We start from the raw sequence: 12,020 nt of genomic DNA, 5'->3' as shown, positions 1-12,020 counted from the left end.
ACAGTGACAGAGAGAGCTTATTCTAAATGCTGTGTTGGAATCAAAATGTAGGTACATGCACATGCACAGAGAAAGATGTTTGGTGGTCTGAAATACTAGAACCTGTTCCCTTTACGACAAAACTTCCCAAGAAGACGTTGCAGCCTTCTGTGACAACACTGAGATCTGTAACATAAATCATCTGCAAACCTCATCAGCACTTTTGGGCAGCTATTGTTTTCCGATGCATGCAGCTCCCGGAGGCTTTCTATGGAAAGCAACGTCACCAGGTTCACATATGCCCGTGGAACCTGCCAAGAGAACAAACAAATCCAGAGCAAACTCCTGGAGCACAGAGTGCTGCTTTTGTCCCTACACAGCCACAGCAGACCCTGGTAGCAGCCTGCTGATAGAAGCATCATGTATTATTTATAACAGAGGTGTTCAAAGTGCTTTCTCAATAACTAATCCCCCACACAAGCAATACCAAATTACAGCCCCTGCCTGCACTGCCTAGTTCTATTCTAAATGTTGATAGCTGGTCACTTGAAAATGACGGCTTCAAAAATGTCCAAACAAGTTGTTATAGGTCCCAGCAAGACTCAGACATCTGCTAACCCTTCAAGTACTCTCATCATTCTTACCTTTATGTGGAATATTAGAATCTCTCTCTTAATGACCACAAAAATATACTTATTTGCAGTTTAAAAAACAAGCAAAGCATTGTCTAGTCAATTAATATAGTTTTTTTAACTTTGTTATAACATTTTTTCTTATTATTTGTCCACAGCACATCAGCTAGAACTAAGAACATCCTTATTCCTTTGGTAAAAAACTTCTCCAGCCCTTTTTGCCTTTCACAAAGATTTTCCTGCAAGCAAACACCTCTGCATACAGTAGTACTCTGCAGATGAAAGCAAGGAAATAAATTCTTAATCAATAATCAGTGACTGCTTTGCTAACAGAACAAAATCCCTGCTCCCGCATCCTAGAAAAGTTTGACTTACCTCTTTGTGAAGTAAGTCCAAAGCTATTTGCAGGTTGTAGGTGTAGTTTTCAGGAGAATGGTGTACCTGTTAAAGCAAGAGGTTTGAATTTTATTATTAGTTTATTCAGGCAGGGACAAGAATGACTAGCTAGTGTCTTTCACAGTAGTGTTCATGTTTCCTACTCTTGGGTCAAAAGTAACAGAGTCATAGGCAAAACTGTCCTGTTTCTGCTTTTCTTCCTTCCCATCACAGCTATCTCACTGGCAAGAAAACATCTGGCAGCCACTGGATACCAGTGAGGGTGAAAATTCACAGGGTATTATCAGACATCACAACATCCTCAACTCCCGGGATTGCTTGGGCTGGTCTTAAAAGCATGGCTAACAACTTGCTAACAGGGGCCATATCTGGGAGAGAACAGTTTGTGTAAAAGTAAGTTTATTTCTGCTGTATGGAATATTAGAACATGTTTCCCATATGCTCCTTGCCTGCCACGAATAATAACTGGCAAAACTTAGGTGTTTATCTGGGAACAAAATCACTTCATATACTTGTCTTTCAGCGCCATAATTTCTTTGCTCCATTTTAGTGATTTAAACACTCTAATTTTATTGTCTCAAGTAATCCAACATTTATTTTTTCACTTTTGGAACTATAACAGTCCAATAAACTTTCTTACGAGAAATGCCTGTCTTATTTTCAGCCTTTTTTCTCTCTCATTTAATTTCAAGCAGAAGTTCATTGAGAGCTCCACTTGCTTACTCTATAGAAGTAGACAGCTCAGATCCCTTACTCATTTCCTAAGTCACAGCTCAGCAAGAACATTGTGGCTGGCACTGTTTGTACTTGTGCCACACAAAGACCACTGTGATCCTTGGATGCAAACACGTTCTCTCCTTGTCACCCACCCCAGTCACATGAACAGGCACTTTGCGTTTGGGCTGACAGCAGAAGGTAGGAATGGTTAATTTGCTCCTTCCTTGTTTTATAACCATCTTACTGTGCTGCTTTGCTGTTCTTCCTGATCCAAAATGAATCATGGATAATGACAGTCATGTGCTCAACTGCCTGTGAGTAGGTAACCCTCATCACTAAGTGAGGAGTCTGCCACAGCCTTTCACCTCATCTAGAGTCACACATACCAAAGGCTGGACACTGTACATACGTTACATATACACAATATGTACACATTACATATAACTGAACTAGCATGAGCTGTGCTTAGAACTTTTCCCATAGCACTGAAAATATTAAGAGAGTACCAAGTAAGACTTAGGAGGGTGACTGGCAAGGCAAGGCAAAGAGGAGTAAAAGCTCTTGACCTTTTATCCACAGGAGATAAAGTGACCATGCAACAAAAAGTAACCCTAGTAAACAGCAAAACAAAGTTGCAACAGTTATGTATTTACAGGTGATCTAAGGGTATCTCTAACATTATCAAAACACTATGCTGAGCCACCTGAAGGTCTCAGTACAGCTACATTCCAGAGCTGCACAATTCAGACCTACCTTACTTTGGCCTCGCCCACCAAGTTCCTCCCTCTCACCCCCTGCAATGCATAAAGACTGTGTGACTTGACTGGCCCAGTTCATGCTCCAGGTAGCAGGGAACTTACTGGATCTTCGCAGTGTTTGCAGAGGTCGTTTCCTCCTATGAAAAGTGTTATGAGCTTCCAGTCATTCTGGAAATTTATTCTCTACACAGAGGAGGAGATGGAACAGGAGTTACTAGTTTAAAAAAGAAAAGGAGGGAGATGCAGGCAACGTACTAAACACAAATTTCCCATTTCTCAGAGTACATGGCTATCATTCCCTGGGCATCCAGAACAAAAACAAGTTTGCAGTCATGACTGAAGATGTAGAAACTGCTATGATCTAAACCAGATTTATAATATCAATGGCATCTTGGAAAACTATTTGCTTCAGAAAACTATTGCTCAAAATCTATCTGTATGCTCTTAGTAATATCTTGTGTATAGTGATTCCTCTTGCAGCCCTAGAAGCATATCTTCATGGCAAAAATTATGGTACGTGTTTTACTGTGTCATAAATAATGCAGCTATCCTGCTGGAAAAACCAGGAGCACTGTATATTTCAGTCTTGCTTTGAGACAAACTGCAAGGAACAGTGGGGCAATATTAACTCTATCTAACAATAATGGTAAAACATTACAGCACTTTTTTTTTCTCCAAGGATTTTGCAAAGGGACAGCTAGCTAAATCAATGTAATTGTGCTACAGTAAATAAACACCTTTTTAGCTTTGAGGTAAGGTTCAGATATGCTTAGTACCATGTTGTGGATGTTGTGCTCAATATCCTAATGCTTTAATTTCAGTGTAAAACACCAGTAAAAAAAGCACCAATAGTGCATCAGCCTCAAGCTGTTTGAAAACATCTTTCTTCAAAGGCAGGAGGCAACATATCCCAGCTCATATACACCTTGTTCAATAGTTTGGTCTCAAAATGTACAAAATCAAAAAGAGGGGAAAATTTCCTCCTGCACTCAACAAGTGTTTTTAAAAGAGGGGGGGAAAAGGATCTCTTAAATCAAAGATATATGACCTCTACTATGAGCATGCTTTCTAGTCAGAAAAGACTTCACTAGCTAAATAAAAATGTTTATTAGTTAAATAAAAGATATTTCCATTAATTTCTGTTAACATTTTCAAGCCAATAAATTTGACAGACTAATGCTTAGAAGCCTTAAATGGTTTGAATGAAAACCATCCAACCCCTCATTGTTAGTTGCTGTTCCTTTTAATCTCACTTCAGATGCAGCCATCAGATTGAAATCTTGTTTACAAGAAAGTGAACCAAAAAGGAAGGTACTGCAAATATTTTTGCCAATATCTACACACCAAAGTATTCACACTAAACATGCACACAGATATCTTGAAGGCTTTTTGGCTGCTTTCCAGCTGCACAACTGGAAAGCCAAACTATTAAAATGTAATTTAGGTCACTGATTGCATAGCACATTTGTCAAATTACAAATAGCAAACACTGAAAGGACGAACTGAGGTGGGAAATATGCAAGCAATCCTCAACCTAATGTGTATTTTACAGACCATTAATCAAATAATTCCTAACAATAAATGTGTAAGTCAAAAATCAGCTGATGACTAGATGAAAGAAGGGATTCATTTGTTTTTCTAGAAAACAGTCCCTTCCTCACTTCACATGTTCACTCCACATGATTTGCTACTTGAAAAGCTTGCCCTCAACATCCTAGCATGTATCATTTTTGCTGGAAAAACCACCTGCTTACAAGATAATTAACAGCACCACAGCAAAATCCTCACAGAGAAAAGGTTCTGTTATCTTACAGGGTGACACAGGTTGGAAGGGGAAGCATTTACAGCACTTGCAGTAAAAATGATGAGAAGATTACAATTATCTTGGTTTGATAGTAACTATCATAGCCTGGTACAAATTCGATTAAGAGTCATTATAGATTATTTTGTGCTGACTTACACTCTGCACTGAGAAGAATTACACTGTACCCTGCTTTACCTACAGCTTTAAAGTTTGGCATTCCCTGTTGAGATCTGCTCTTGGTCTGTTAGAAACTACTGATGCCATGTCACTTCATTCTAAAGATATTAATGACATGTTAAACTCACTGAATCATTCTTCATGAGGTCCACCAGTTTCCTAACCTGTTCAGGAACACCGCTAAAAATAAAACAAAATCATAAAATAAATTTACAAAAATATAAAGAAAGAATCCTGCATAGATAGCAGCAAAGAGGAAAGCTGATGAATGGACATCAAACACCCAAAAACCCCAGAGAAAGTCCATTTTTAATTGAATGGAATATATGATATAGCCAACAAAGCCCATATTTTGAGACAGTGAAGAAAAAAGAAAAAAGAGAAAATAATTAGCATCCAACAGGCACTGGGCTACTTTGCAAATGCTGCATAGTTACTCTTTTACAAGCTATATAGAAAATGCACTTTTCTCTTCCCACCATCAGACAGATGCTATCAATAGACATAGCTCTGAAGCATCTGTGCTCATACCAATGTTATTATATAGCCTCAAGGCACTGAAGTAGGTCTTATAAGAACTGTTACCAGTGGAAAAAAAAGTAGGATATGAATTGCACTGAAGACAGTGCACAGCAGTCTCTAGTTAATTCCCAGCTCTGGCAGACCAGGAATTAAACAATCCACAATTTTCTCAGTCTCTACACGAACTCTTGGTCCTGATGGACAAGCAGGCTTGAATATACCTCCTATAAAGTGGAGATATCTTTTGTCTGTCTCACAACAGGAAAGCTTTCTGAGTAGTGCTTGTAAAATGATGTGGCTTTCTTGGTTGAAAATGCTAGAGAAAGTATTGCTTTTGTTCCTAACTTATTTGACATAGATTAGAAACACTGCAAAGTCCTCATCACATTTCTTGGCCTTCGTGCTACAGTTAGGATAAAAAATGTCTCTGGGTTTGCCTATTAGACTTACTGTGCTCCTGCCAAAGTCCAGGGCTTGGGCCTTTTTTAGTCACAAGGAATTTTATAGAAAAAAATCAAATTTCTGTTAAAAGTTTCCCTCTTACTCTGCACGAGCCCCTGCCACGGCTTGGTTGAATGCAGCATTGTTTGAATTCTCTCTTCCAGTGCCAATGGAATACCCTACCAAGGATGGGTTGAACTCACGAAGAATATCTGCAGAAAAAGACAGCACCCTAAAATATTGCTTCTATCAGCAGCTAACAAATGAGGCAATAAAGATTAGACTTTAGCAAAAGACCATTATAAAGCTTTAGGAGATAGCTATCCAAAAAAATATTGACCTTTTAAGTATAATAAACATGGAGATTCATCACCATATGACCATTTCCCCGCCTTCGAGATTCCTGAATTTCAGTAATTCAGAGATCTCATGACCTAACATGACCATCTTGGCTAGCAATGCCATTTTGCCTGGTAAGCAAGGCTGGGTAACCATATACTCAGGCAGGAGATCCTCATGCCATCATGCTCTAACTGCAGACAGGTTGGAATCAAATCCTTTAGCCTGATGGCCCCAGATGTATTAACCCCAAAGACCCCAGATTCCCTTCTAGATCTTAGGTTACAAACCAGCCTTACAAACACCTCAGATGTAAAGTGTCCTGACCTTTAAAAAGCATGTAAAATCTGATCTTGTAATGTGATTCTGCTTCTGCCTAAAACAACTTTCTCATACAGTCAAAACGGTTTCTTTAGGCTATGACCTAAGATCTTTGATTCATCTATCCCAAACACATTTTAGACAGAACTATAACCAGCAGAAGAACACTGAAACAACCAAAACCTAGGAATTACAAAATACATATTTAAGTCATGCACAGCATATTACAGCCTGGTTGTTCTGCAACTTTTACTCAGCACTGGACATTGAACACAAAGAGATTGCTTGTGTCATGCTACACATTTTAACCCTTCTCTCCTGTCTCCTTTTATAACAGTAGGTATTCTAACAATAAACAGCACCACATATTTGTGAAATTTACAGGAAAAGTCACTTACTTGGCAGTGTCGTGACTGTGCTTATGTTTTCATTTCCTCCAACACTGTTAAAAAGAAAGAACAGGAAAAAAGTGTTCCAAGGTATGATGGACTCGGCAAGGCAACAGACAAGGTAGGAGAGTGCGCCCCTTTGGGGTTACCACACATCTACAGAGCACACCCAGACTCTGGGGGCCTGTCCCCAGCGGGTCACAACATCAGAGACACTGTCAGCACCAGCAGAACAATCATATTAGAAGCCCTGCACAACAGCTGTCCTTCCAGCTCTCTCATGTGTTCTGGCACACGCTCAAACCGAGCTGAAAGAAATGCGATTTTTTTCAAGGCTGCCACCTTTGCTATTGTTGTACCTATTAAAATATTTATAGCTTCCATTTTTAGTTAACAAATCTAACCACAACAAAAAGTTCTAAAAACATCTATTTCAGAGTGGTAAGTAAAACCAGTACCTTTTCCTTCCCCCATTGCCTTCCCCCCTCTCCCATTTCACTCAGCTTGAAGAATACTACTAGACTGGTGAAATTGACCGTTATGTCTGTGTGCTCCTTGTTCTCCTTCATGCTGAAGAAAATACTAGTAGACTTGTTGCAAAAAAATGTCAATAGATTACTATTAAAGATAAAAATATTAAATGTTTGATTTAGAACACCTCTATTGTATCCCTTTAATGTGGAACAGATTTTGAGGTGCACTAGGACCATCCCTAGAAGTGCTTGAGGCCAAGCTGGATGGGGCTCTGAGTAACCTGATCTAGTGAAAAGTGTCCCTGCCCATGGCAGGGGGTAGGAAGCAGATGAACTTTAAGATCCCTTCCAACCCAGGCCATTCTACGATTCTGTGAATATATCCAAACTTCTTCTAGAGTTACAGTGGCTTAAAAAATGATGAACAGAAGATCAGCCTGACAAGTTTGGTGTTAAATCATGCAGTTGCAGATTAACATGTGAACGTGATTGCCCTTCTTCAGAGCCTTTTTGATGTGTCTAACAACATGCTGCATATGTAAAAGCCTGTATTGACTCATAACTGATAAACTGTTCTCCATGATGTAAGCAGTACTTAAAAGGATCAAGGAAAGAGATACTGCATATGAAACAACAGCAGAAAAGATTTTTTTGTAGACCACCAATTTTAAATGAGACTAACGGGTGATGTGGGCCACACTGGGCAAGAGCAGACAGGATACAGAAAGAGCAGGGACAGAAATGCAGAATGGACAAGTGATGTAATGGCAATGGAGTCTAGACGACCCCTTTCCAGGATCTCCTACAACTGTGAGATTGGAAAAGAACTTCTTAACAAGAACCCCATTTTCCCACGTATCCAGGTGAATTCCAGCCATGCCACATTGTACTCTAGATAGCCACTAGTTGAATATTTTCTTTATCATGAGTAATAGTACAGCCATGTGCCTTCATGCAAAATGTGACATCAAATCCAGTTTCCACAAGCCTCCATTTGCTACAATAACAACTATATAGGTCAAAACTGAAGACAATGGATTCTCTCCCACTGGGGGGAAAATTCCTGCAACTCACCTCCAAGAAAGACCTCGGTACTGAGTCAGGACATCCAGAACATCATGGGGTTTGGATCCTGCCCCATTACCTGCCTGGAAGAAGAGGAGTTCACCTTCAGAAAATAAGCATTGCTACAGTAACTAGTTCTCTGACTGATCCTAGTGAGAATAATTAAAAAGCATATTAATGAAGGAAGCTATGTCATCTTCCCAAAATAGAACAGATCCTTGTTCTCAAGAAGATCAAAGGCTGAAGGTATTTTAAGTCTGTTTCAGTGAATTACCCTCTTCTACCAACTTTGTGATTAGATCAAGTGGGGAAAAATTTCTTGAGAATGTTCAAAATACCCATATAATTCTAAATTTACATAAGGAGTAAATAAGATAGCAGTGGTCCTGAATTAATTCATTATAATGTTCCTCACATTAAAAAGTTGTACAGTGATTTTACATCCTTCCCAGTTTCTCCAAGGAAAGACTACAAGGATTTAATGTGATAATTAGCACAGAACACATAGGAAACATGAATTATGACATGAGCAGTGAAGCAGTCACCACTGATTGGAGAATCACGCCACTGTAGGGGTAATGAGCTTACACAGTACCAGGAATAGTGCTAAAATAAAAAAATTCCCAAGGTAAGTTACACTTGACACATCTGGTGTTCTATTGCAATTTTAATCATATATTTAGTTAGTATAAATTACTATGGCTTTATAGGCTTTGGTATTATCATATATATATTTTATCATATTACATAGATATAGAGATACACACAATCAGCTGCAGAACTTTTTCTTTCTCTTCATGCTGCTTACTGATAGCTTTCAGTCCCAATACCTTGGGAGCTGCTAAAAATGAGTAAAGGAAAGCAATTGCTGCAAGTCCTCTCTAGCAGACTAGTTTTGCTGCTGCACAATCTAATCTTACATCTCTTCCTTGTGTGGCACTCTTGTGGACTTTAAATGGGAACTGTGCACTCAGATCAGACTCATGATCTGATTACCAATCAGCCAGCCAAGGTGGAGTATGGAAAAAAAAAAAGTGAAAAACGTGTTTGGCTCAATAGGGCATAACTGTACATATTCCATTTCCCGGGTTAAAAAATAAGAAATTTAATTGCTAGCTTTATCAGTGGCTATCCAGTGATTTTTACTTACTGTGAGTGAATCTCCCAGGCCAGCAATCACCCGAATATCTGCGGGTTTCAAATTATGAACTGAAAAAAAAATAAAGGTAGCGTAAAGGAAAGAAAGAAAATTACAAATTATGATGGTTATTAGAAGTTTTCCTCATAATAAGTATAATAAAGCATTGCAAAGACAGTATTTTTAATATTCATGACAGCATCAGCTCATCAAATCAGAAATGATTCTTGGTACCATAGCTGGGCAGTAGCTACAGAGACAAAGGAGGCAGCAAGACTTCAGTCTTGCATTTGTTTGTCCTTGAATTTCTTTTAACTGGTGAAAATGACTGAAAAACAGGCAGAGCTCTGGTGCCAGCACAGGGTGGATATTTGGCACCATCACCGCTTCTGAGGAAAGACAAAACCTACCCAAGGACAGAACTCCATAAGGGTTTTTGTACCTCAGACTGCATTAACAAGAGCCCCCTACAGTTTTTCCACCCTGGGAGTGAAAGACCTGACTGCCTCCTATCTTTTCCACTGTCACTTCTTGGTTTGTACACGGAAGACGCAGTCGCATAAACTTGCATCACCCTCGAGGTAGTGAACTCGCATCTTGCTACACAACCACTCACATTGTTCCAAAAAGGCTCTTAAAAGCCACAGCCAACAAAGTGCACTTCTCCAGAGCTCCTGAGCAAATCCAGCTCTATTCTCCTTCTGTCATCAAATGAAGTAGCTCTGTGACAAAAAGGCTTAGTACCATACCTGAAACCGGAACCGTATCAGAGGGAACCCGGTCACTACAGGGAATATTTGTTCCATAACTCCTCTCCTGCAAAGACAGACAGGGCGAGATTTCACATCAGTCTCACTGTACTCTGGGCACGATAAACCATTTACATCTCAGAGCATTAGATCAATGAAATCCCCACGTACTTTGCATACAACTACCCAGCAGGCCTGCCCTCAGAGTGCGCCTTCTGAAGGTGGACACGAGCTCAGCCTGCTCGGAAGTCGTGCAGCCTTACGAGAGCCGCACAACTCCTGCCTACCAGTGGGGTCAGTCGTTTTAGACTCTGAGCCATGCTGTGCTCAGCTATGCAACATTTGGTGTGCCCATACCCTGAACAACTTTTGCAAGAAACTGACCATCTCTGGAATATCCTAGCACAAAACCATACCTCTGTCAGCAGGCCATGAGCCTGCCTTCTCCGTACGCAGTGCTGTATGTGCAGCCAGGGATTTGCCCTCCTGGCTCTTTTGGGTTGCAGCCTACTGACAGAAATACCCCCAAAGTCTACTGTTAGTGAAGGGCTGACCATCAGTATACCAGAGCAAACCACCACACAAGACTCAAAGATGTGCTTTTGCTCCAAATCTCTCTGCAGAATTCCTTAAGTAGGCTAACTTGCCTCAGGAAAAGATACTTGTATGTCTTGTCCCATTGTTCTGGATTGGGCTTTTAATTTTTAATTTAAAAACCCAACAAAACAACCACAAACATTAACACAGTATTGCTCCTTACCTCCTTAACACCTCCTTACACTACAGCTATTTCCAAAAACTAGAGTGGTAGGTACCATTGCCCCATGGAGAGGTCTGTACACCCCAGGTAACTAACAAAACAGATGACACTACATTAAAATGTGAGCAGAAATGCATATTACAACTCCAGTGATGAACAGGCCGTCTTGTCTAGATGTGGCCCAGGCACTGTGTTCTGAGGCATGAAAATGAACATTATCAGCTCACTTTGTAACTGCTTGAGAACATCAACTTCTGCTCAAAATCGAGTACTCTGACTTATAAAACACAATCATGGGTCTTTTTCTCCACACATCTAATCTGAAACTACCTCACAAAAAAGAAAAGAAAAAAAAAAGAAAAACCCATATTCTTCAGTTTTACTGTGGCATAAATAAGATGAAATCATAAACACAGATGAATCACTGTGTAAACACAGTGGTTGGATCTGATCTAGTTTCTTCCATGGTAGGACTAAACAGCTCCATTTTCACTATTTTCTTATCCCAGGAAAAATAACACTTTCATCCAGATGTTTAACATAGGCTCTTCCAGTGAAGGCAAGACCCACTTCAGGCTAGTTGAACACATCTACCTTACTCAAACTCTACAGAGCCCACCAAGGAGAAAATGTGATATTAAACTGACTATTTAGTCAAGCATGGAAGTAAAAAGTTGGAGCTTTGCATTTAGTTTTCTCAGGTAGCACTGTTTATTTAGGCTACAACCCACTCTAACCCACTTGCCCCACTCCCTGGAATACACTCAGTCCATCTCATGCAAACAGTCCTACTGTACCTGAGATGTTTCTCTGGTGTTTGATGTCCTCAGGGAAGATGAGTAGTTACTATTTCTATATGTAAACAAATACGGATTTTCCTGCAGAGTGAAGAGAGTATGTTTACCAATGCTAGTGGAAACACAGTCAGCTGATGTTAAAGTCTTCTGGCTATATTTTACGTGAGGAAAAAAAACTTTACAGTATTAATTTTTGAATGAACATTGCATTAGTGAAGTAAACCAGGTTAGACTTGAAAGTTAAGCCCTGGTCTGAAGCCCGGTCCTAGGTATGCTCTAGGCACAGCACCACTTCCTGCCTTAAACCTAACATCAAACAAAACATAAAATTCTATTTCTTTGATATTTTAATTGCTGTTCAGAAGCTTTTGGATGCCAGTAGTATTTTATCACTATCAAATTATTGAAGTCAGAGCTTAAATGCAAAAGCATTCAAGAACCTTCTCTTTCAACATGAGATGCTCCAGTCCTGACTATTGACAGCTCCAGGGACCGAATGAGTAAAATCTGGCAGCAGAGGCAAATCTAGAAAAGCTAGAGTATATAAAATACATGGATTCGAT

At 39.7% G+C, this 12,020-nt stretch overlaps 1 protein-coding gene across 1 annotated transcript in view; it reads right to left on the bottom strand.

Annotated features, from left to right (window-relative positions):
- PLB1 (phospholipase B1) overlaps positions 1–12,020 on the bottom strand; it is a 78,519-nt gene that overhangs the window by 44,261 nt on the left and 22,238 nt on the right. The window contains exons 16-25 of the mRNA XM_048299612.1: positions 11,458–11,538; positions 9,901–9,967; positions 9,164–9,222; positions 8,023–8,096; positions 6,485–6,528; positions 5,530–5,638; positions 4,592–4,643; positions 2,585–2,665; positions 987–1,052; positions 190–290 (exon numbers count right to left, since the gene is read on the bottom strand). Coding sequence (XP_048155569.1) covers positions 190–290; positions 987–1,052; positions 2,585–2,665; positions 4,592–4,643; positions 5,530–5,638; positions 6,485–6,528; positions 8,023–8,096; positions 9,164–9,222; positions 9,901–9,967; positions 11,458–11,538 — 734 coding nt within the window. The remainder of the gene's footprint in view (positions 1–189; positions 291–986; positions 1,053–2,584; positions 2,666–4,591; positions 4,644–5,529; positions 5,639–6,484; positions 6,529–8,022; positions 8,097–9,163; positions 9,223–9,900; positions 9,968–11,457; positions 11,539–12,020) is intronic.

This window comes from Corvus hawaiiensis, chromosome 3 (assembly GCF_020740725.1).
Source record: "Corvus hawaiiensis isolate bCorHaw1 chromosome 3, bCorHaw1.pri.cur, whole genome shotgun sequence".
NCBI classification, from domain to species: domain Eukaryota; kingdom Metazoa; phylum Chordata; class Aves; order Passeriformes; family Corvidae; genus Corvus; species Corvus hawaiiensis.
This window is presented reverse-complemented; position numbering and strand designations above follow the sequence as displayed.